At 54.3% G+C, this 24477-nt stretch overlaps 1 protein-coding gene across 1 annotated transcript in view; it reads left to right on the top strand.

The window, feature by feature from the left end:
- Window positions 1-24262, top strand: part of LOC128902367 (neuronal acetylcholine receptor subunit alpha-10-like) — a 31497-nt gene extending 7235 nt beyond the window's left edge. The window contains exons 2-6 of the mRNA XM_054185237.1: window positions 20588-20739; window positions 20842-21100; window positions 21613-21708; window positions 23444-23621; window positions 23778-24262. Coding sequence (XP_054041212.1) covers window positions 20588-20739; window positions 20842-21100; window positions 21613-21708; window positions 23444-23621; window positions 23778-24262 — 1170 coding nt within the window. The remainder of the gene's footprint in view (window positions 1-20587; window positions 20740-20841; window positions 21101-21612; window positions 21709-23443; window positions 23622-23777) is intronic.
- Window positions 24263-24477: the final 215 nt, after the last annotated feature.

Here is a 24477-nt window from a genome sequence, read left to right as displayed (position 1 = left end):
TCCAACCATACACACACACAAAAACCCCCTACAATCTCTGTCACTAGAGCATGCCCTGAAGTGCCAAATCTAGGCGTTTCTTAAACACCTCTAGGGATGGTGACTCAACCACCTCCCTGGGCAGGTCATTCCAGTGCCTGACCACTCTTTCAGTGAAGTAATTCTTCCTACTATCTAATCTAAACCTCCCCTGCCGCAGCTTCAGACCATTTCCTCTGGTCCTGTCATTGTTCACCTGGGAGAAGAGGCCAACACCCACCTCTCTCCAACCTCCTTTCAGGGACTTGTGGAGGGCAATGAGGTCTCCCCTCAGCCTCCTCTTCTCCAAACTAAACATGCCCAGCTCCCTCAGCCTCTCCTCATAGGACTTGGTCTCCAGATCCCTCACCAGCCTGGTAGCTCTCCTCTGGACACGCTCCAGCACTTCAAGGTCCCTCTTGTACAGAGGGGCCCCGAACTGAACACAGCACTCGAGGTGAGGCCTCACCAGTGCCGAGTACAGAGGCACGGTCACTTCCCTGCTCCTGCTGGCCACGCTATTCCTCATACAAGCCAGAATGCTGTTGGCCTTCTTGGCCACCTGGGCACACTGCTGGCTCACGTTAAGCTGGCCGGCCACCAGCACCCCCAGGTCCTTTTCTGCGGGGCAGCTTTCCAGCCACTCTTCCCCAAGCCCCTAGCGTTGCTTGGGGTTGTTGTGACCGAAATGCAGGACCCGGCCCTTGGCCTTATTAAACCTCATCCAATTGGCCTTGGCCCATCCCTCCAGCCTGTCCAGGGCCCTCTGGAGAGCCTTCCTTCCCTCAAGCTGATCAACACTCCCACCTAGCTTGGTGTCATCTGCAAACCTACTGAGGGTGCACTCAATCCCCTCATCCAGATCATTGATAAAGGTTTTAAACAAAACTGGCCCCAAAACTGAGCTCTGAGGGACACCACTGGTGACCGGCCGCCAAGAGGATTTCACCCCACTAATCACAACTCTCTGGGCACGGCCATCCAGCCAGTTTTTAACCCAGCAAAGAGTACACTTGTCTATGCCACGATTCGCCAGCTTCTCCAGGACAATGCTGTGGGGGACGGTGTCAAAGGCCTTACCAAAGTCCAGAGAGACAACGTCCACAGCCTTCCCCGCATCCAACAGGCGGCTCACGTGGTCATAGAAAGAGATCAGGTTGGTTAAGCAGGACCTCCCTTTCCTAAACCCATGCTGGCTGGCCCTGATTCCGTGGCTGCCCTGCACCTGCAGTGAGAGCTCACTCAAGATGATCCTCTCCACGATCTTCCCTGGTACCGACGTCAGGCTCACAGGCCCGTAGTTCCCTGGATCCTCCTTCCGACCCTACTTGTAGATGGGAAAGAAACACATTCCAAAGGCTGCAGATCGTTTATGCTGACATGCCTCCTGTGGAAGGTGTTAAGCACCTGCTGGTAATCATGGATCCACCCTCAGGAGGAGTAGAAGCTTTTCCTACCAGGAAAGCTGATCCCCCAGGAGTGGTCAAAGCACTTTTGTGGGAAATCATTCCCAGATACTGACTGAAATGAAACCAGACGGTCAGACAGGGGTCTCATTTTTCAGCAGGAATACTGAATAATATCTATAAAAGTTCAGCCTGGAGAAGAGAAGGCTCCGCGGAGACCTTCCAGCCCCTTCCACTCCGTCAGGGGGCTCAAGGAAAGCTGTGGAGGGACTCTGGATGAGGGAGGGGAGCCATGGGACGAGGGGGAAGGGGTTTCCACTGCAAGAGGGGAGATTGAGCTGAGATCTCAGGCAGAAATTCTTGGCTGCGAGGGCGGTGAGCCCCTGGCCCAGGTTGCCCAGAGAAGCTGTGGCTGCCCCATCCCTTGAGGGGTTCAAGGCCAGGTTGGCCAGGGCTTGGAGCAAGCTGGGCTGGTGGGAGGTGTCCCTGCCCAGGGCAGGGGATGGCACTGGGTGGCCTTTAAGGTCCATTCCTACCCAAACCATGCCCGGAAGGGGTGGGGCCCTTCTCCTTCTCCTTTTCTCCTTCTCCTTCTCCCTCCCTTCTTGTTATGGTTTGAGAAAACCACCACAATTTCTTGTCCTTTAGACAATTACTCTCTCACCCGATGACCCCTCCCCACCCGGGAAGGGGAATTGGGGAAAAACAAGGAAACAGGAGGGTTGCAATAGAAATAGATTTACTAGGATAAAACTAAAGAATTAACATTAATAATGCTAAAGAAGCAGTGTCAATCCCGATATCAATATAAAATACCCAAGGACTACACCCAGCCCATTCCATCAGCAGGAAGCCGTGCACTCCCAGCAGGGGACAGCCAATGGGGGACACTGCGAGCGCTGCGGCTTCGGGAGGAAGGGAAGGGCTCAGGGCTCCGAGGCTGCGGCAAGGAGTTCTCTGGACCACCGCCATCACGGGAGAGTCGAACTACACAGCAGACTTTATAATTTATATTAAATGTGATGTTCATGCTATGAAATAGTCCTGTTGGCAGCTTGGGGCAAGAGCCCTCCTTCTCTTGCTCTGCCTCATCCCCTGCTGCGTGTCACCAAGGGGGGCCCTGACTGCCCCATAATGACACAAGGTGGGGACGTGCCCCCCCTTGCCACACTACAAAAGAGGGACGCGGTCCCCACTGGAGCCGTCAGCGGATGCTGGGCACCGCAGTCTGGCATTGTCTGGGCAGACTGCAGCCTCGGCCTCTGACACCCCAGCAGTCTTGCGGGTCCCGTCACTGGGGACCCAGGAGGACACTGGGGAGCCGCATCGTGGTTCTGTGCTGGTGACTCGGAGCACCGCAGCCACACTGGAGTCGGTGCCATGGGGCACTCTGATGCCGTGTCTCCCCTGGGCCCTCTCCTCCTGATTGTGATGGGGCTCAGCATGTTCTCATCTGTGCTGCAGAGTAAGCGGCTTCAGGTAGGTGACTGTTGCACCACACTGTGCAGCGGCATGAGGTGGCGAGGGATGGCGTGGGGTGGTGTGGGGTGCCGTGGGGGGCTGTGGTGTGAGACTGGGAGGTGCTCCCGTCTCACCCAGCTCCTCGGAACCTTGCAGAAGTGGTGGAAGAAGAAGAAGAAGCGTCGGAAAAGGAAGACAAGAGCCCGGCCAGAGAAGCAGAGCGGTGAGTGGCCCCAGCACCGAGCACCCTGCAAATGGCCTACACCCCACGGCAGCCCTGAGCCGGGGCTGTGCAGGGGGCTGCTGGCCGCTCACTCTGTCTCCTCCCTCCACAGCTTCTCAGACAGTGGATAGAGAAGTTAGGAAATCCCGGCCCAAGCAGGAGAAGCGGTGAGTGTGGGGGAGACCCCAGATGCTGCCCCAGACCCTCACCCCGTGCCCTGCCCCTGCCTGCGCTGGGCAGCCCTGCCCACCGGCCAAGGAGGGGTGCTGCCCGCGGGTCCCGCTGGGGTCTGGGGTGCAGCGGGGTCTCTTTCTCCTCCTCTGCAGGGCGAGTGTGGAGGACTCAAATAGGAAGCCCCTCTCCCCACGGGCCCCGCTGGCCGCCATGGACTCTCTGACAGACAGAGGCTGCTCTTCCTTCAGCTCCCTCTACTCCTTCCCAGAGCCCTGTCCTGGTGTGATGGTGGACCTGGCAGCGCTCAACCGCTGAAGACCCCCCTGTACCCACAGGGCTGTCAAGGGGAGGGTGGAGGAGCCAGGGCCAGCCCTCTGCCAGGAGTCCCCACAGGAACTGCCAACAAGGACTAAGCAAGAGTGGTCCCCAGGGAAAGCAGGGACAGGGCGCAGAGCCCTGTGCACACGCAGCCTTCACCCTGCAGCCCCCCAGCCATGGCCACGGACCAAGGGGAGCTGGTCACGGGGCTCCTCCACTCTTTTGAGTCCACCCAGGAGATGGCCAGGCAGTGCTGTGAGATGCTGAAGGTGCTGCAGGCCCGTTGGCAAGGGCGGGAGCCTGTGACCAGAACCTCCCCGGGGAGCCCTTCCATCCCCTGGGCAGGATGGTGGTGCAGGAGCACCTGGGGGCCACAGTGAAGCCCCAGCACCTGGGAGCAGAGCAGCCATGGGTGGCTGCAAACACTGATAAGGCTGAGGATGGGGACATGGACAAGGAGAGGACACGGGAGCAGACACAAGTGTGAAGGAGAAGGAAAGGAGCAGCCCTGTGGAGCTCAGCAGGGGGAGCCTGGCGGAAGTGAAGAGAAACAGCAAGATGGGGCCGGGCGAGAACAACTCCATGGGGCCAAGCACCAGCAGCCCCCCAGGCTTGGGCAGGAGCACCCCCATGGACGTGGAAGGGAGGAGGGACAGGGCGCAGAGCCCTGTGAACGTGCAGCTGCCCCCCAGCAGCCCCCCAGCCAAGGCCACAGACGAGAGGGAGCTCTACTTGGAGCTCTTGGACACTTTCAAGACCTTGGAGGAGGAGGGGCAGCACCACAGCGAGCCCGTGGACAGGGAGTGTGACCAGGCGTCCCCAGGGCTGTGCCCGCTAGGACGGTGCCTGTGTCACTGCTGCACCCGGCTCTGACACCGCCTGAAGGACTGGTGGAGACGCTGCTGCCGGCAACGACGCGTCTGCTTCAGCAGTTTCCCCTAATGGCTGGGAAGTGTGGGTCCAGGAACACACATCCTCCGTGACACCAAAGGGCTCTGACATGGGCACCACTTAATTTACATCTGCTCTAGACGTTTGTGTTTTGCCAAAAGGGAGCAGAACCATGAGTGCAGGCTGACGCAGGCTACAGCTCTGCAAGCAAACAGGGTGCACGGACTCCTCTCCTCATGAGCAGATTGCCCTGCAAAAGGGTGGGGTTCAGAAAAATCGGAAAGGATAAGAAAGTTGTCAGTTACTAGAACAAGCCTAAAGCTTTTTCACAAAATTGAGGTTTTCCTGCCTGAAAAGCTCTTTTTGCTCACAGCTGACATCCCAGCACCAGTATTTTGGGCGTTTCAGCTTTTTATGAGGGCAACCTGACATCAGCCTGACAGTGAAGACTGGCATAACAGGGATCACAACTGGACAAGGACAACGACCTCAACCAGGCTAGAGTGGAACACCGCAGTGGCTCGCTTATGAAAATGACCCTCTAGCCATAACACTGAAGTGGTCAGGAATTCCTCCTGCTGAGCGCTGCTATGCAGAAGGCCTGGAGGATCACTTTGCTTAGCTTTGTGATACCGCGGTGAGATGTCACTCTGGGTTCCCGTACCTGCAGAACACGCCAGGAGGCTGGGAGGAGGTTGGTGAGGGTGCGTCTCATTCTCCAGCCTGGGTCTCTGAAACTGTAGCTCCGCAGACTCTTATGCTGCTGACTGGCATCTCCGCTAGCAGGATCCTGGCTAGGTGATCGTGCTTCGTGACTCTTTCAAAGAAGAGGTTCACGCGCAGTTTTGGGGCTCTCTTGGCCAAGTTGGCCCACGACATTCCCCTGACCACTTGCCCATGAGGGTCGTGGATATGACATTGGATATTCAAGGTGCACAGGGAACGAGTGCTGTGCTCCCGCAGGGTGTGCAAGTCAGCCCACCACGTTTCCGTGACGGCGACTACGTCATAGCTGTCCTGCTGCACAATGGCTTCCAGCTCCTCCTCTTTGTTGCCCATGCTGCAGGCATGAGTGTGGAAGCACTTCAGCTGGCCTGCTGATCCTGACACCTTTTTGCTGGAAGAAGGCTTCACTCCTACCTGACCATTCCCAGGAGCAGCTGTAGTTTCTAACCCATCAATGACCCTTGTGTCTCTGCTGCCGGATTCATCCCTTTCCCCCTTCAAATCTACTTGAAAGCCCCTTTGATGAGCCCTGCCAACTCCTGTGCAAGGATCCTTTTCCCCTTTTGAGGCAGGTGTATCCCATCTGTCTCCAACAGGCCTGCTGTCCTGTCAAACCATGCTGTGATCAAAAACCCCAAAGTCCTGCCACTGACACCAGGCTCGCAGCCAGGTATTGATCTGCTGGCTCTTCCTGTTGCTTTCCTCATCCTTCCCTGGGCCTGCAACGACAGAGGAGAACACGACTTGCGCTCCTGAGCCCTTTCCTAGTTATCCCAAGGCCCAGAAGTCTCTCTTGATCTCCCTTGGGATTCTCGGTAACAGATCATCTCTGCCTGTCTGAAAAATGAGGAGCGGTTAATAATCTGAGGGGCTTACCAGGGAGAGAAGTTTTCTTCTGGTATCTTTAACCCGGGCCCCTTCCCTGAGCACACTTCCCTGAGAAGTGGGTCTGGTCTGCATATCGGGCCTTGCGCTCCCTTCAGGATGGAGTCGCCTACAACAGTGACCCGTCTTTTCTTCTTAACTGAAGACGTTTTGATGCGAGGTGTGGTTTGGCTTAACCTTGGCAACACCTCTGTGGACACTGCATTATCTTCCTCGTCAGCATTAGGTTCCCCTTGCAGAGCCTCGTACCTGGTTTTTCAGGGTACCTGGAAGGCCAGGGAGTTACTGGGGAGACACGCCTGCTTCGCCGGGCAGGAACATGTTCCCACAGCCCCCTGTCCTCTTAGTTACCTTCTTCAGCTAGGCAGAGGGAGGGCGGGGAATCTGCTGTGTCCCCCATCTTGTCAGCAGCCCCCCTGGGAGCTGCTGGCTCTGCTGGGCGGCCTGCGCTCTCCCGGCCTTTCCCCAGCTCCGGAAAAGCCCCTGTTTTGCCTTTTTTCGCCACCAACCCCCGCTCCCTTGCGGACGTACCTGCCCCGAAGCTGTCCCTCGGGAAGCGACCGGTGGGGGCCGTTACACCCCGTTTAAATTGAGCGCCGTTCCTGCTCGCCCCGGCCCGGCCCGTCAGCGCCCCCCCGCCAGCTGCCGGCCCTCGCGGCCGGCCTGCGCCCTCCCGGCCTTTCCCCGGCCCCGGGCAGCTCCGGAATAGCCCCTTTTTTGCCTTTTTTCGCCACCAACCCCCGCTCCCTTGCGGACGTACCTGCCCCGAAGCTGTCCCTTGGCGAGTGAGAATTCGCGAGAAGACACAGACGGCCCTTCAGCACTAGTTCCTGATCACGTTGCAGGGATATGCGGGGGAAACACCGCCGCCTCCTCGGAGGGAACCCCCGAGCGCCGCCATCGGCCGCCGCTGTGGGCCGGGCCGGGCCGGGGCCGGGGCCGGGGCCGGGGCCGGGGCCGGGGCCGGGGCCTGGGGCGGGGCTGCGGCCGGCTGTGGGGCGGCTGAGGGCCCGGCGCCGTGGCCTGTGCTCCAGAGCCCTCAGCAGCTCCCTTGCCCTTCTCTGGACACACAGAATGGGAAGTGGGAAAGGGAGGAAAGTCGTGGCGTGAGAGAAAGGCAGTTTAATACGCAAAGCAAAAGCCGCGCGCACAAGCAAAGCCAAACAAGGAACCCGTTGGCTGCTTCCCATTGCAGGCGGGGGTTCAGCCGTCTCCAGGAAAGCCGGGCTCCGGCAGCGTGACGGTGACTTGGGAAGACAAACGCCATCACTCTGAACATCAGCCCTTCCTTCTTCTTTCCCCGGCTTTATATACTGAGCGTGACGTCAAATGGCACGGAATGTCCCTTTGCTCAGTCGGGGTCAGCTGTCCTGGCTCTGTCCCCTCCCAACTCCCTGTGCCCCCCAGGCCACTGTCGGTCGGGCAGCGTGAGGAGCAGAAAAGGCCTTGAGAGCTCAGCAACAGCTAAAACCACCAGTGCGCTACCAACACTGTTTTCATCCCAAATCCAAAACACAGCGCTACACCACCTGCTCGCAAGGAAGTCATCCCCACCCCAGCCGAAAGCGTGACACCCCAGTGCCTTGGGAGGGAGCAACTGGGGCTGGGGGCAGACAGGGACATGGACGCAGATGCAGACGTGAACAAGGACAGGGACACGGACACAGGAGCAGGCAGGAGCAGCCTGGGGAAGAGCAGACACAAGAGGGAAGGCTTGCGGACAGAAAGGGAAGGGGGTGGAGGGTCAGCAAGGGATAGAAGGGGAGGTGCGGGCATCCCTGAGAAGACACACCTTTGAGTCGATCCCTTCCAGGCAAAATGCTTTCAGAGGCTCCACACATTTGCCTTCTGGGCCCACAGAAAAGTGTGGGAGCACAAGTCTGAGGCCTGTGCGCCCCAAAGGGAGAGAAGGAGATGTTCAGCAAAGGGACAGGAGGACTTGGCATTACCCCTTCACGGGTCTCACACCATCCCAAAACCTCCCATGAACTCAGCAGCGCCCCGAGCTGCTGCCACTGCTCACGGCGGTGATGACCAGCTCCAGCCTCCGTCCTCTTGGCACCCTCCCTGCAGGTATTGATGTGCGTGGAGGAGATCCCCCTGAGCCGCCTCTTCTCCAGGCTGAGCACTCCCAGCCCTGCCCAGACTTGGCACTTGAACTTCAGCAGCAGAGACCATTTCACTGTTTAGCTAGACCGAAGGCCAAAAAGTTAAAGGATGTGGCCTGTGCTTGTACCGTGATTCTTTTTCACTCATTGGGCTGGTTTTGGTTGTTTTGTTGGGGTTTTTTTAGGCGTTTAGTAACTGGGAACTTTCTTATCCTTTCTGATTTTTCTGAACCCCACCCTTTTGCAGGGAAATGTGCTCATGAGGAGAGGAGTCCGTGCGCCCTGTTTGCTTGCAGAGCTGTAGCCTGCATCAGCCTGCACTCGTGGTTCTGCTCCCTTTTGGCAAAACACAAACGTCTAGAGCGGATGTAAATTAAGTGGTGCCCATGTCACAGCCCTTTGGTGTCACGGAGGATGTATGTTCCTGGACCCACACTTCCCAGCCATTAGGGGGAATTTCTGAAGCAGACGCGTCGTTGCCGGCAGCAGTGTCTCCACCAGTCCTTCAGGCGGTGTCAGAGCCGGGTGCAGCAGTGACACAGGCACTGTCCTAGTGGGCACAGCCCTGGGGACGCCTGGTCACACTCCCTGTCCACGGGCTCGCTGTGGTGCTGCCTCTCCTCCTCCGAGGACTTGAAAGCATTCAAAAGCTCCATTAGAGATCCCTCTTGTCCGTGGCATTGGCTGGGATGAGCACTGTGCTCCCGCAGGGAGTGCGAGTCAGCCCACCATGTTTCCGTGATGGCGACTACGTCATAGCTGTCCTGCTGCACAATGGTTGGACTCGATGATCTCAAATGTCGTTTCCAACCATGAAGATTCTATGATTCTATGATCTCCACGGGACAGTTGGGATTACTGTAGCACATACTCTTGTCCTTACACAAAACTGATTCTCTGCTCCTGTCAAGGGACAAAACTGATCTGCTGACAGTCACAGGGATAGAGAAAATACTGACTTTTTTATTGGTTTAGAAGAGGGGCACCCCAGGGGGTTCCCGGCCCCACACTTCCCACCCATTGGGGGAAATTGCTGAAGCAGACACGGCGCGGCCGGCAGCAGCGTCTCCACCAGTCCTTCAGGCGGTGCCAGAGCCGAGTGCAGCAGTGACACAGGCACCGGGGATGCCTGGTCACACTCCCTGTCCTTGACCTCGTCGTGCTGCTGCCTCTCCTCCTCTGAGGACTTGACAGAGTCCAAGAGCTCCAAGTAGAGCAACTTGTCGTCCGTGGCCTTGGCTGGGGGGCTGCTGGGCGGCGGAAGCACATTCATGGGGCTCTGCGCCCTGTCCCTCCTCCCTTTCACGTCCATGGGGGTGCTCCTGCCCAAGCCTGGGGGGCTGCTGGTGCTTGGCCCCATGGAGTTGTTCTCGCCCGGCCCCATCTTGCTGTTTCTCTTCACTTCCGCCAGGCTCCCCCTGCCGAGCTCCACAGGGCTGCTCCTTTCCTTCTCCTTCACACTTGTGTCTGCTCCCGTGTCCTTCTCCTTGTCCATGTCCCCATCCTCAGCCTTATCCGTGTTTGCATCCACCCACGGCTGCTTTGCTCCCACGTGCTGGGACTTCACTGTGGCTCCCAGCTGCTCCTGCGCCTCCATCCTGCCCAGGGGATGGAAGGGCTCCCCGGGGAATTTCTGGTCACAGGCCCCTGCTGCCCCTTGCCAACGGGCCTGCAGCACCTTCAGCATCTCATAGCACTGCCTGGCCATCTCCTGGGTGGACTCAAAAGAGTGGAGGAGCCCCATGATCAGCTCCCCTTGGTCCGAGGCCATGGCTGGGGGGCTGCAGGGTGAAGGCTGCGTGTGCACAGGGCTCTGCGCCCTGTCCCTGCTTTCCCTGGGGACCGGCTCTTGCTTGGTCCTTGTTGGCATTTCCAGTGGGGGCTCCTGGCAGAGGGCTGGCCCTGGCTCCTCCACTCTCCCCTTCACAGCCCTGGGGGGATGGCTGGGTCCTGAGCGGTTGAACGCTGTCAGCTCCGCCATTGCACGATGCCAGGGCTCCGGGAAGGAGTAGAGGGAGTTGAGGGAAGAGGAGCCTCTGTCAGTCACAGAGTCCATGGTGGCCAGCGGGGCCCGTGGGGAGCGATGCTTCCTGTTCAAGGCCTCCGCGCTAACCCTGCAGAGGAGGAGAAAGAGACCCCGCTGCACCCCAGACCCCAGCGGGACCCGCGGGCAGCACCCCTCCTTGGCCGGTGGGCAGGGCTGCCCAGCGCAGGCAGGGGCAGGGCACGGGGTGAGGGTCTGGGGCAGCATCTGAGGTCTCCCCCACACTCACCGCTTCTCCTGCTTGGGCCGGGATTTCCTAACTTCTCTATCCACTGTCTGAGAAGCTGCGGAGGGAGGAGACAGAGTGAGCGGCCAGCAGCTGCCGGCACAGCCCCGGCTCAGGGCTGCCGTGGGGTGTAGGCCGTTTGCAGGGTGCTCGGTGCTGGGGCCACTCACCGCTCTGCTTCTCTGTCCCGGCTCTTGTCTTCCTTGTCTGATGCTTCTTCTTCTTCTTCTTCCACCACTTCTGCAAGGTCCCCAGGAGCTGGGTGAGAAGGGAGCACCTCCCAGTCCCACACCACAGCCCCCCACGGCACCCCACACCACCCCATGCCATCCCTCGCCACCCCACGCCGCAGCACAGTGTGGTGCAACAGTCACCTACCTGAAGCCACTTGCTCTGCAGCACAGATGAGAACACGCTGAGCCCCATCACGATCAGGAAGAGAGGGCCTAGGGGAGACACGGCGTCAGAGCGCCCCATGGCACCGACTCCGGTGTGGCTGCGGTGCTCCCAGTCACCAGCACAGAACCACGATGCGGCTCCCCAGTGTCCTCCTGGGTCCCCAGTGACGGGACCTGCAAGACTGCTGGGGTGTCAGAGGCCGAGGCTGCAGTCTGCCCAGACAATGCCAGACTGCGGTGCCCAGCATCCGCTGACGGCTCCAGTGGGGACCGCGTCCCCCATTTATAGTGTGGCCGGGGTTTGCGTGCCCGCTTTGTGACATCGTGGGGCAGTCAGAGCCCCCCTTGGTGACATCGTGGGGCAGTCAGGGCGCCCCTTGGTGACACGCAGCAGGGGATGAGGCAGAGAAAGACAAGGAGGGCACTTGCCCCAGGCTGACAACAGGACTATTTCATAGAACGAACATGACATTTAATATAAATTATAAAGTCTGCTGTGTAGTTCGACTCTCCCTTGATTGCGGTGGTCCAGAGAACTCCTTGCCACGGTGCCGGAGCCCTGAGCCCTTCCCTTCCTCCCGAAGCTGCAGCGCTCGCAGTGTCCCCCATTGGCTGTCCCCTGCTGGGAGTGCACGGCTTGCTGCTGATGGAATGGGCTGGGTGTAGTCCTTGGGTATTTTATATCGTTATCGGGATTGACACTGCTTCTTTAGCATTATTAATGTTAATTCTTTAGTTTTGTCCTATTAAATCGATTTCTATTGCAACCCTCCTGTTTCCTTGTTTTTCCCCTATTCCTCTTCCCCGGTGGGGAGGGGTCATCGGGTGAGAGAGTAGTTTTCTAAAGGACAAGAAATTGTGGTGGTTTTCTCAAACCATAACAAGAAGGGAGGGAGAAGGGGAGTGAGAAGGAGAAAAGGAGAATGAGAAGGAGAAAATGAGAAGGAGAAGGAGAAAAGGAGAAGGAGAAGGGCCCCACCCTTTCAGGGCATGGTTTGGGTGGGAAGGGACCTTAAAGGCCACCCAGTGCCATCCCCTGCCCTGGGCAGGGACACCTCCCACCAGCCCAGCTTGCTCCAAGCCCCGGCCAACCTGGCCTTGAATCCCTCCAGGGATGGGGCAGCCACAGCTTCTCTGGGCAACCTGGGCCAGGGGCTCACCGCCCTCACAGCCAGGAATTTCTGCCCGAGATCTCAGCTCAATCTCCCCTCTTGCAGTGGAAACCCCTTCCCCCTCGTCCCATGGCTCCCCTCCTTCATCCAGAGTCCCTCCCCAGCTTTGCTGGAGCCCCTTGAGGGACTGGAAGGTGCTGGAAGGTCTCCGCGGAGCCTTCTCTACTCAAGGCTGAACTTTTTTCGATATTATTCAGTATTCCTGCTGAAAAATGAGAACCGCTGTCTGACCCTCTGGTTTCATTTCAGTCAGTATCTGGGAATGATTTCCCACAAAAGTGCTTTGACCATTCCTGGGGGATCAGCTTTCCTGGTAGGAAAAGCTTCTACTCCTCCTGAGGGTTGATCCATGATTACCAGCGGGTGCTTAACGCCTTCCAGAGGAGGCACGTCAGCATAACCCATCTGCAGCCTTTGGAATGGGAAGTATGACCACGGTTGCCCTCCAGCCTCCTGCTTGGGTTTTGCACCGGAAAACTTCCAACCTGTGGGCCAAGAACTCACAATCCCCTTTACTGCCATATGTCTTCCAGGGGCTGTCCACCTTTTCTCAATCTGGTTATAAAATTGTCACCCATCCATGTGTTTTATCACAAAACCGCCTAGCCAAAGCCATTGAGTATTTTCTTGGTAAGGCGGGGCTTCCCCCAGTAGTCCAAATTCCAGTTTCATCTTTCGTGGAGGAGGGAGGGATCCCGAGTGCAGGGCCCCATTCCATTTTTACAGAGCAAGGCAGCGTTACATCTGTCCCTGTCGTCTGACCAATGGAAGACACGTCTCAGACAGACATCAGGTAGGTGAGCCCAGGGGCTCTGCTCAGCTTCGCTGTCGTCTTCCGTTGAGAGGACAGTTTTTCACTTCTCCTCTGGGTGTTGAGCCAAACCTAGAGGAAGACTCTCTCCAGCAGGCTCCTGAAAAGACCAAAGTCCGCCCTCCGGAAGTCCATGGTGGCAGTTCTGCTGACGCCCTTCCTTGCTTCTCTAGGAATCGATAATGACAGAATTCAACTAGAGCTTGAAAAAACAAATTTGTTGTATGCGTTTCTTTTATTAGGTAACTAGTCGCGGGTCACCATGTTGCTTGGTTTGTTCTCATGGCTGTGGTATGTAAATTCCTATATGGCTTATGTACTGCCTGCGATGATAGTTGTTACTTCTGGGAGAAGGATGAGGATTATCATTTTACTGTCCCGTGCGATATCGGATTATGATATGAGAACATCACTTGTTAGACAGTTCCTTTGGGGCGTTTATGTGGTATTGCTGTCCTGCCCGTACATTGGGCACCATCTCTCAGAATTTATTAGTCATTACACTCAGTCGAGGGGGGAAACAGGGGGGGACACTTTCCCCAGCTCTTTTGCCTCCCTTTTCTCCTTCGGGTCAGGCATGACAGCTTTTGAGAATTTTGAATATCCTTGGGATGCTCAAACCAGCATGTTCCTAGTGTTATGTCTCCTGAATACGTTGCAGGTCTTGTTTAGGGCTAAACGACTATTTAAGACTACCGCCCAGAGATCTGCTCCGAGGCTGGCTAGGTGAGGAGAAATAACTGGCCTCCAGACGATCCAATGTGAACCAACAGAAGCCGTTTATTAAGCACAGATCATCGCCTTTTATACCCTGTGTTGTCGCCGTACACGCGACTCGCTTATTTCTGATTAGCTAGTTACGCTGTCCACGCGCTGTCCATGCAGTTCGTTCACACAGCAGATTGGTTACAAGAATTCGCATAGTAAATTGCTTAGTCATTAGCACAACATGTTTTCTGCCTTCTCAGTTCCCGTTTTTGCCATGTACTGATTCCATCTTCTACCACCTGTTTTGCTCTTGCTCTAATCTCTCATAGTAGGGAGGCTGGCTCACGTGACCATTTTCTCTCAGACACATTCCTACAATCCCCCCTTTTTCTTCTTGAGCCAGCCAGACCTTATGCATGGCATTTTCTATCATGTCAGTCACTTTGCGGAGAACACACGAGGCTACCATAACCAATAGTAATATAACCAACAATAGCATGAGCCCTTGCTTTAGTAAATCTGATAACCATCCCGTTATACCCCATGAGCTTAACCAATCATCGAAACCTTTTTGACCACTTTTAATTTGGACATGTTATCCTTCAGATCCCGCAACTGCTTATGAATGGATGATGAGTGGTTGGAAAGGTTCATGCAACACATACCTTCAAAATCTTCACATCCATGACCCTGAGCTAACAGCAAAAAATCAATAGCCGCTCGATTTTGCAACGTAGCATGCTGAATGCTATCAACATCAGTGAGCAAGCTAGATATGATTTCAGTTGTAAGGTTTATCTGTTTACTTGCCCAACACCCTATCTTATTCAACATATTCAATGCCATGGCTGTTCCCAGCGAAGGAAGAATACTTAGCCCTATTCTTTGTCCGAGATTCGGGAACGTTATATGGTCGTCACAGGATGGAGTGAAGGTACGAACTGTTCTCTTGGCTCTGTGTTTACTGTGTGCTCTGCTCACTGTGTCTTTGGCCGTACGCAGGCCTCTGCTCGTAGATCTGCCCCATCTCCCCCTTTTTTGTTTAACACCAGACCATTTATTAACAAGGTGGCCATGACTCGTGCTTCTACTCGTTGTGACGCTCTTAGCAGGTTATATATCATACTAAACACAATTAAAAACAGAATCAAGAAGAACCCTGCTAAGGCAATAAATACCCAGATTCCTAAACTTAGCCCAGAAAGCCAATTTCTTTGGATTTACCCACGAGAAATCCTTTTGTAATATTTCAAATACATTGCGGTTCATTAAGTCTTGAATGTTTAGTATTTGAGCTTTTAGCTGGTCATGTAAAGGACGAATATTTTCTTGCAACGACATGTCAAAAGCACCTTGGAGATGGTGTTTAACCATTTCTCAGCCATGTAGCAACGTATTCCAGGGGAGAGATGTAACACAAAGTCTTCGAGAGTTGTACTCCCAATCACAATACAGAGAAAGACGTGTTTTTAATGCGTTTTGCCGATTCCCTATCCATATTACTGCTGTTTTATACCTTACTAGCATTAACTTTACACAATAAGATTGATTACATTCTTGTATACTTGCATTTTGAGCCGAAGCAAAGAGACGGATGAGAAGTACAAATCATTACAGAATTGTCTTGCTCACAACTTCTATTTGTTGCAGTATTATCTGTGGTTAGCATGCACCCCGATTTAGGGTGCTTATAATACACCTTTGGTTGTTCAGGCCATTCAACACTTCTTACAAAATGTCGCTCTACTGCTGTGGATGACAAAGAAGACATGTTTAGAAAACTTAAAACATGAGTTGCTTTATACACTCACTCTTGAGGTGTCATACCTACGGGATTCCCCCTTTTTTGTTTAGCAAGCATGGTTTTTAAAGTATGATGCATACGCTCCACAATTGCTTGCCCAGTCGGGGAATGAGGAATACTGGTGACATGTTTAATACCTCATATCTGTAAAAAAAAAAAGACCTGTACTTTAGCGGACACATAAGCTGGTTCATTATCAGTTTTTATAGTTTTCGGTACTCCCACGACTGCGATGCATTGCAACCAACGTCGAATAACATCACAAGCCTTCTCTCCTGTATGAGCAGTAGCTACAACAAAGTGAGAAAACAAATCAACTGAAACATGTCCAAATTCCATAATGCGCGTAACATCGGATTGCCAAAGTTCATCAGGCGTAAGCCCTCGCGGGTTAACCCCCGCAAAGGATGGCAGAGGAGCCAGCTGCTGACAACCGGCACACGTTCACACAGTATCACGTGCTTGTTGTTGTGTCAAAGAAAATTGCTTCCTCAATGCCTTCGCATTTTGATGAAAAAAAATCATGCGACATTTTAGCTTGCTGCATAATGTTGGGAGTTGTTACCAACAGTGTGATAATCCGCAACTGTGTTTCCCTCAGTTAACGGGCCAAGTAAACAGCTATGAGAGCGTATCTGGACAATAAAATAAGGAAACAGTCTTTTTCATAAAAGCAACAGTAATTGCAGTAAGAGACTAAATAACCATTGGTTCTCTACTTGTTTTAGAAATGCTCCTTCAAGTCTTTGAACAATACCAGTAACACATTGAGATTCTGCCTACATTTAGCAGTTCCTGTTGAAATAAGTCCAAAGCCTTTACTGTGTCCCTGAACCATCTGCAAACACCGAACAGGTGCCATCAAGAGGCTTTGGTGCTAGCAGGATGCGCGGCTGTAAAGGAATTTGTGAAAGTGACTGTAATAGTCTGTGCCAGGGGAAAGAATAATTTATTTGCCCAATATAATGTACTAAGGAGGTTAAGACTTTGTGCTAACCAAGGGTCAAGGTCATCCTTTTTGGTGGGGACATGTATGTGGCTTGGATCCATTCCAGAAAGCTGCTGACAGCACAAACGACCCTGGAAAAACAATCGCGGTAACATTTCAATCATCGTAGTTACTGGTTTTGAAAAGGTATGTGGCAAAAATACCCACTCTAGTGCAGTCAGGCTCTTTGCGAGTGCATCATCCCACTGTCCTATCAGGGCATAAAGTTGAAATTCTTGTAGGAAGGTGTTCAATGCGTCTTGCAGCAGTAGTAGACTATATCTTATCTTGCAACATGCTGTAATGCCTTCGGAGCTGTTGGGGTTAATGAACATAGAACTTATGGGGGGGGGGGCGGGGGCAGACACAGTGCTTCAGGGCATCCCCTGTATCTTCAAAGTGCGCTCATGTCTCTCTCCCCCTCGCTCATGTCTCTCTCCCCGTCTCTGACCCGAGACAGCCCCCTTATATCCTGCACTGGACTGAGTGGAGAAGTACAGGCTAGAGTCACTGCACGCGTGGCCAGTGCACGCAGCAAGTCCCACCAGACTCTCCTGCACTGGACTGAGTAGAAAAGTACAGGCCAGAGTCGCTGCACGCGTGGCCAGCGTATGCAGCGAGTCTCACCAAACTCATGATCCAGCTTTGCTAACAGCGGCTGTCTGATACGTGACTACATTGTTGTAATCCCGTCTTAGCTTCTTCTGTGAAGGTCGGGTTCTCATGGATACACACATAGTTTTTAGAGCAACATATTCTACAACTCGTACGAGGGTACGATGCAAAGCGGCATTTACAACTGATCGTATAATGCTTATTACACACGGCAAACAGCATACTAAACATAACAGACAAATTCCTTCCACACAGGCAATGAGTATAATTTGCTTCAACCAACCCCACCCCCAAGTCCAGCCAGCAAAGAGATTTCACCCAGTGGTCTCCACAAGTTGCTGGTTCGGTCGGTGCAGTTCCTGCAACTGGGCATGGATGGATTTGGAGTGGTCACTTAGATTCATACAATGCAGTCCTTTAAAATCTTGACAACCATGTCTGTGAGCTGAAAGCAAAAAATCAGTAGCAGTTCTGTTTTGCAACATCGCATATCGAATACTATCTACATCCAGCAACAACTCAGAAATAGCGGTACTAGTAGCATTGTTAAACTTATCCTTGGCAGCAAGAGAGTCCTTGTTATCACGAATCCTTGGCAGCAAAAGAGTCCTCGTTAGCAGGAGCGCATGCGGACTCCCTGTTCTTGCTGGTACTGTGCTTTGATCTTCTTCCACAACAGGCCAAGATTCTCAAGCAGCTAGATGAGGTGTCTGTGAGTCCATCACAGGCTTATGTCATCCAAACGTTTTTCTTGCCAGCACCCGAGACTGAATAACGATTGGTGTGATATATGTGTTTTCCAGCACCCAGGTGCGAGTCCCTTGAGTGTATTTACAATCCTCCTCGCCGATCTGCCGTTGCTTTCCCATATTCCACCCCCTTGCTCAGGAGACCGCTTCTGCTGGGTTCATTTTAGTCTCGCAGGGCATAACACAGAGCAATCTACTAAGGCATGCAATAACATACATGTTGGGGGATGCGGCGGGCCCGTAGACCCTTTGACAGAAGAGATAGAGATTGCAGTGTAGCCGTAAGAAGGCCGCGAGTTGCGTCATATAAGGGCAAGGTAACAAAAAGGAGAAAGAAGAAGATTGCTTCAGAGAAGAAGGAGAGTTAGGCTGTGAGGAAGCCAGATTTTGAGCAATGCGAACAGGATTTCAATAACCAATCGTATTGTAGCTACGAGCGCGTGTGCTATGTAACCTAACCAATTGAAAGCGTAGAAAGAACACGTGAACGGAGTGTCAACAAAAGATTAGATATATAAGAAAGCCAAGTTTGTAATAAAGAGAGAGCTTAACTTAACTTTTCAAGGAGAGTCTTGTCGTTTGTCCGTCCCGACTGAAACGACAATTGGTGACCCCGACGTGATACTGAGGAAGAAGACGACTGGAAATAGTCGTGGGGACGGAGCCCAGTGAAGCTGAAGACAGCGGGCAGAGCTGTTGACGGATCCGGATCATATTTCAGAAGACACCTGTAGTAGGTGAGCCACCGGGGACATGGGAGAGAAGTTAACTAAGGAAGAGCAGACTGTACTCTCCACATGGACGCTGCTGTTAAAGCGGCAGGGCGTAATCCTCCCTGAAGTGACCTTGCGAAAAATGCTATTGTGGGGAAAGGAAGAGGGAGTAGAAGTAACGTCGGTTACGGCATTTAGTGTAACGCAATGGACAAACCTAGGGCAGACATTATTTGAGGAAGCTACGCTAATGCGTAGAAAGAACACATGAACAAAAGATTAGATATATAAGAAAGCCAAGTTTGTAATAAAGAGAGAGCTTAACTTAACTCTTCAAGGAGAGTCTTGTCGTTTGTCCGTCCCGACTGATTCACCCAAGAGTACTCAGGGAGCTGGCGAGAGAGCTCACCACGCCTCTCTCCATCATTTATCAACAATCCTGGTCAACAGGGCAGGTACCAGATGACTGGAGGGTGACTAATGTGACGCCCATCTACAAGAAGGGTCGGAAGGAGGATCCGGGGAACTACGGGCCTGTGAGCCTGACGTCGGTACCAGGGAAGATCATGGAGAGGATCATCTTGAGTGAGCTCTCACGGCAAGTGCGGGGCAGCCACGGAATCAGGGCCAGCCAGCATGGGTTTAGGAAAGGGAGGTCCTGCTTAACAACCTGATCTCTCTCTATGACCATGTGAGCCGCCTGCTGGATGCGGGGAAGGCTGTGGACGTTGTCTCTCTGGACTTTGGTAAGGCCTTTGACACCGTCCCCCACAGCATTCTCCTGGAGAAGCTGGCGAATCGTGGCATAGACAAGTGTACTCTTTGCTGGGTTAAAAACTGGCTGGATGGCCGTGCCCAGAGAGTTGTGATTAGTGGGGTGAAATCCTCTTGGCAGCCGGTCACCAGTGGTGTCCCTCAGGGCTCAGTTTTGGGGCCAGTTTTGTTTAATATCTTTATCAATGATCTGGATGAGCGGATTGTGTGCACCTTCAGTAAGTTTGCAGACGACACCAAACTAGGTGGGAGTGTTGATTGGCTTGAGGGAAGGAAGGCTCTACAGAGGGCCCTGGACAGGCTGGCTGGCTGGCTGGATGGATACACTACTAGTGGACTGCACCTTCAGTCCAGTCGTGCTCATGAACTAGCACGGCCACTCTCGAGTCTTTGGTCGCGTTCAGTGAGAAACCAAAAGGACAAGCTACTTCAAAAAGTGCAGTTTATTTAAGCAACAGATAGATAGGTTCTTAGGGCAGCCGGTGATAAATACACTGTCTGCAAAGCACGTGCAAATGAAAGTATTGTTACATCTACAAAACGCGGGACAAAGTTCTAACGATACAGCCTGGCTATACATGCAGAAAAGAGAGTCTCTAGAGAAATTTCTAAGTTTCCCGAGGAAGCCCTCGGTATAATCTAGGTCTTACCCAAAGGCGTCCCTATGGGGGGAAGAGAGGCTCAGCCCGTCACCTGCTCCCAGAAGCCAGTGATGGAATTCTTTGCGATGGTGTCTTCCCTGGGTATCCCCCCTCTCTCGGGCTATTTTTCTACTATTTGTTATCTTCGAGGTGGAGTTTGAGTGACTTTAGTCATACATACTTTTATCATGAGTGGTGGAAATTTTTCTCGCTTCACAATTAAAGGTCTAGTTTAGGAGAAGCTCAGGGCGCAGGCTCAAGAAGGAGCGGTCGCACCTTGGAGGCGGGTAGCCTTCGGGGTGGAGGTGTGTTTTGGTATTATAATGACATTCTAACGAGCAAAGTTCGCACAAAGGACAGCATTTCATCAAAATTTGGCAAAATGTTGGCTCCGAGTATGGAGCGGGCAGCTAATTGGCAGCTTATCTGTTTCCTGGTATCATCCCATTCCCGTATCCGCTATACATCCTAAGGTAAAGCCGCGGAATAATTGCATCCCGTCCCGTACCTCATGTAGCTTATCAGGGAACCACAGGTGTTGTATTCTTCATGCCAGCTGCAGCTGTTTTCTCCCTCAGAAGCCTCTTGATTTTCTACTTTTCCTTCCTGTGTGAACAATGCTGTACTTTTGTGTTTTTAGCCAATGTAGTATTTATTCCACAGGGGGGCAGCGAGGTCTGTCCCTGTCCCCGTCCCCGTCCCCCCCCCCCACCCTCTGCCCTCGGCAGGACAAGGTGAACCAGGTCCTCACCTCCTACCTGTGGGTCCGTCAGGCCTGGCTGGACGCCCACCTCGCCTGGGACAAGGACGCTTACGGCGGCATCGACAGCATCTGCATCCCCAGCAGCTACGTCTGGCGGCCGCACATCATCATCTTCTACAACGAGTGGGTGCTGCTCGCCCTCCCCCACCTCGGCCCCGGCCCCGCAGACCCTTGCCCCACGTGGGGCTCGGGGCCATCCTGGCCCCACAGCGATCCCTCCCCCAGCACCGACGACGGCTTTGGTGGCTCGGTGGAGACCAACGTGGTTCTGCGCTCCGACGGGCACATCATGTGGGACTCGCCCGCCATCACCAAGAGCTCCTGCAAGGTGGATGTCTCCTACTTCCCCTTTGACGGGCAGCGGTGCCGCCTCACCTTCGGCTCCTGGACCTACAACGGGAACCAGATCGACCTCCGCAACCGGCTGGACACCGGGGACCTGACGGACTTCGTGGAGAACGTGGAGTGGGAGGCGCTGGGCATGCCGGCTGTAATAAATAGAATCATGTTTGTTAATCAAATCAGGCTTTCTGAAAGGCTGGTGAAAACTTACACTGTTTCGACTCTTCACATACTTAAATCGCAGGCATCCAGCGTGCTATCTGGTGCACTTTGATACCTCAAGGCCTAAATCACAGGCATCTGGTGTGTTTTAACACTTCAAAGGGAAGAGCTAAGTTGTGAGATAAGCTGAAAAGAGTCTCCCCAAGGACACTGAGAAAGATGAGGAGCCTTCAGCCCCACCACCATCAGGAGGCGGGACAAGACCGACCCCCTAGCAACACGTCGCTCAGACACAGAATATACCAGGATTGACACATATACGGGAACCAGAAGAGTATATAATCAACTACTTTCGGGAAGTGGCTGTGCGCCGTTGGCGGAGCAAAGACTCCCCGGCCGCCCAGCGCTGTTTTGCTTGCTGCCGCTTGCTTAATAAACTAATTTGATTAATTGGACTGGTTCCTGTCAATTATTGGGCCACAATCTATAACACCGGCCACGAGGAACGTCATCACCTACGGCTGCTGCTCCGAGCCCTACCCTGATGTCACCTACACGCTGCTCCTCTGCCGCCGCGCCTCCTTCTACATAGAATCATAGAATCGCTGAGGTTGGAAGGGACCTTTAAGATCATCAAGTCCAACCTTTAACCTACCCTGACAAAAGCCACTTCTAAACATGTCCCTAAGTGCCCCATCTACCCTTTTTTTTAAACACCTCCTGGGATGGTGAATCCACCACCTCCCTGGGCAGCCTATTCCAATGTTTAAATAACCCTTTCAGTGAAAAAATGTTTCCTAATATCCAATCTAAACCTCCCCTGACATAACTTGAACCCGTTTCCTCTCATCCTATCACTTGTCACCAGGGAGAAGAGGTCAGCCCCCATCTCTCTCCAACCTCCTTTCAGGGAGTTGCAGAGAGCGAGAAGGTCTCCCCTCAGCCTCCTCTTCTCCAGGCTAAACAACCCCAGCTCCCTCAGTCGTTCTTCATAAGGTTTGTCCTCCAGACCCCTCACCAGCTTTGTAGCCCTTCTCTGGACACGCTCCAACACCTCAATGTCCCTCTTGTAGCGAGGGGCCCAAAACTGAACGCAGTACTCGAGGTGGGGCCTCACCAGTGCCGAGTACAGGGGGATGATCACTTCCCTAGTCCGGCTCACCACACTATTCCTGATACAGGCTAGGATGCTGTTGGCCTTCTTGGCCACCTGGGCACACTGCTGGCTCCTATTCAACCGGCTGTCAACCAACACCCCCAGGTCCTTTTTTGACGGGCTGCTTTCGAGCCACTCCGCCCCAATCCTGTAGCGCTGCATGGGGTTGTTGTGACCCAAGTGCAGGACCCGGCACTTGGCCTTGTTGAACCTCATACCATTGGTCTCAGCCCATCGGTCCAGCCTGTCCACATCCCTCTGCAGAGCCAACCTCCCCTCAAGCAGATCAACATGCCCGCCCAGCTTAGTGTCATCTGCAAACTTACGGAGGGTGCATTCGATCCCCTCATCCAGATCATTGATAAAGATATTAAAGAGAACCGGCCCCAGCACCGAGCCCTGGGGGACACCACTTGTGACCGGACACCAACTGGATTTAACTCCATTTACCACCACTCTCTGGGCACGGCCATCCAGCCAGTTTTTTACCCAGCGAAGAGTACACCTGTCCAGGCCATGAGCAGCCAGTTTCTCCAGGAGAATGCTGTGGGAAACGGTGTCAAAAGCTTTGCAAAAATCCAAGTAGATAACATCCACAGCTTTTCCCTCATCCACTAAGTGGGTCACCTTATCGTAGAAGGATATTAGGTTTGATAGGCATGACCTGCCCTTCACAAACCCATGCTGACTGGGCCTGATCACCCTGTTCTCCTGCATGTGCTGTGTAATGGCACTGAGGAGGATCTGTTCCATGACCTTCCCAGGCACCGAGGTCAGACTGACTGGCCTGTAGTTCCCCGGATCCTCCTTCCGACCCTTCTTGTGGATGGGTGTCACATTTGCTAACCTCCAGTCAGCTGGGACCTCCCCGGTTGTCCAGGACTGCTCATAAATGATGCAAAGTGGCCTGGCGAGCACTTCCGCCAGCTCTTTCAATACCCTTGGGTGGATCCCATCCGGCCCCATAGATTTGTGCAGCTCCAGGTGCTGAAGCAGGTCCCTCACCGTTTCCCTTTGGATTACAGGGGCTTCATTCTGCTCCCCATCCCTGTCTTCTAGCTCAGGGGTCTGGGTACTCAGGGAACAACTGGTCCTACTGCTGAAGACTGAGGCAAAGACTGCATTAAGTACCTCAGCCTTTTCCTCATCCTTGGTCACTATGTTCACATCTTCAGCCTGCTCCTGCCCTGCATCATGGTCTCCTTCCTGGCACCCCTTGGCTTCTACCTGCCGGCCGACTCCGGGGAGAAGGTCTCACTGGGGGTGACAGTGCTGCTGGCCCTCACCGTCTTCCAGCTGCTGGTGGCGGAGAGCATGCAGCCCTCGGAGAGCGTCCCGCTCATCGGTGAGCCTTGATGGCACCCAGGACCCTCCCATGGGACCAGGGCGTCTGCACCGGGGTGGTGGGCACCCCCCCATGCCAGGGGGGGTTTCGATGGTGGGAGGTGGGCACAGGTCTCTCCCCACCCCGCTGCGGCATCACCACCCATTACCCACGCAGGGAAGTACTACATCGCCACCATGACCATGATCACGGCCTCCACCGCGCTGACCATCTTCATCATGAACGTCCACCACTGCGGCCCGGGGCCCCGGCCCGTGCCCCCCTGGACCAGGTGGCTCATCCTCCACCACATGGCCTGGCTCTGCTGTGTCTACGAGGTGGGCGAGAGCTGCAAGAGCCCCCGGCGGGTGCCAGGCAGGCGGGCGGGCAGGGAGGACACTGGGGGGCCGGGGGAGAGCCCCATGGAGGGGGAGGTGGGTGCCGAGGCAGGGGGCTGTCCCCGGGACTGCTGCCTGTGCCACCACGATGGCCTGCTGAGCAACGTGGGCTACGTCGCCGGCTGCTGCCGGCATCACCAAGCCTCCCAGCGCCGGACCGGCGAGTGGAAGAAGGTGGCCAAGGTGATGGACCGCTTCTTCATGTGGGTCTTCTTCCTCATGGTCTTCCTCATGAGTGTGCTGGTCCTGGGCAATGCTGCCTGATGGCCCTGTGGACTCACTGCCCCCAGGGACAGTGGTGGCCACGGGTGCCCCATGAGGGTGGCTCGTCCTGAGCCCCCCTTGGCCCTTCGTGGACCTGCAGGGTGGAAGATCCACCAGCGCCAGGGAAGAGGAGCCTGAGAGCGGGAACCTGACTCGGCCGGGGCTGCCAAAGCTGCAGGGTTGAGGGGTCACGGCCCCCCGAGCAGTTGTCTGGG

The sequence above is a fragment of the Rissa tridactyla genome, chromosome 1 (genome assembly GCF_028500815.1).
Source record: "Rissa tridactyla isolate bRisTri1 chromosome 1, bRisTri1.patW.cur.20221130, whole genome shotgun sequence".
Lineage (NCBI taxonomy): Eukaryota > Metazoa > Chordata > Aves > Charadriiformes > Laridae > Rissa > Rissa tridactyla.
This window is presented reverse-complemented; position numbering and strand designations above follow the sequence as displayed.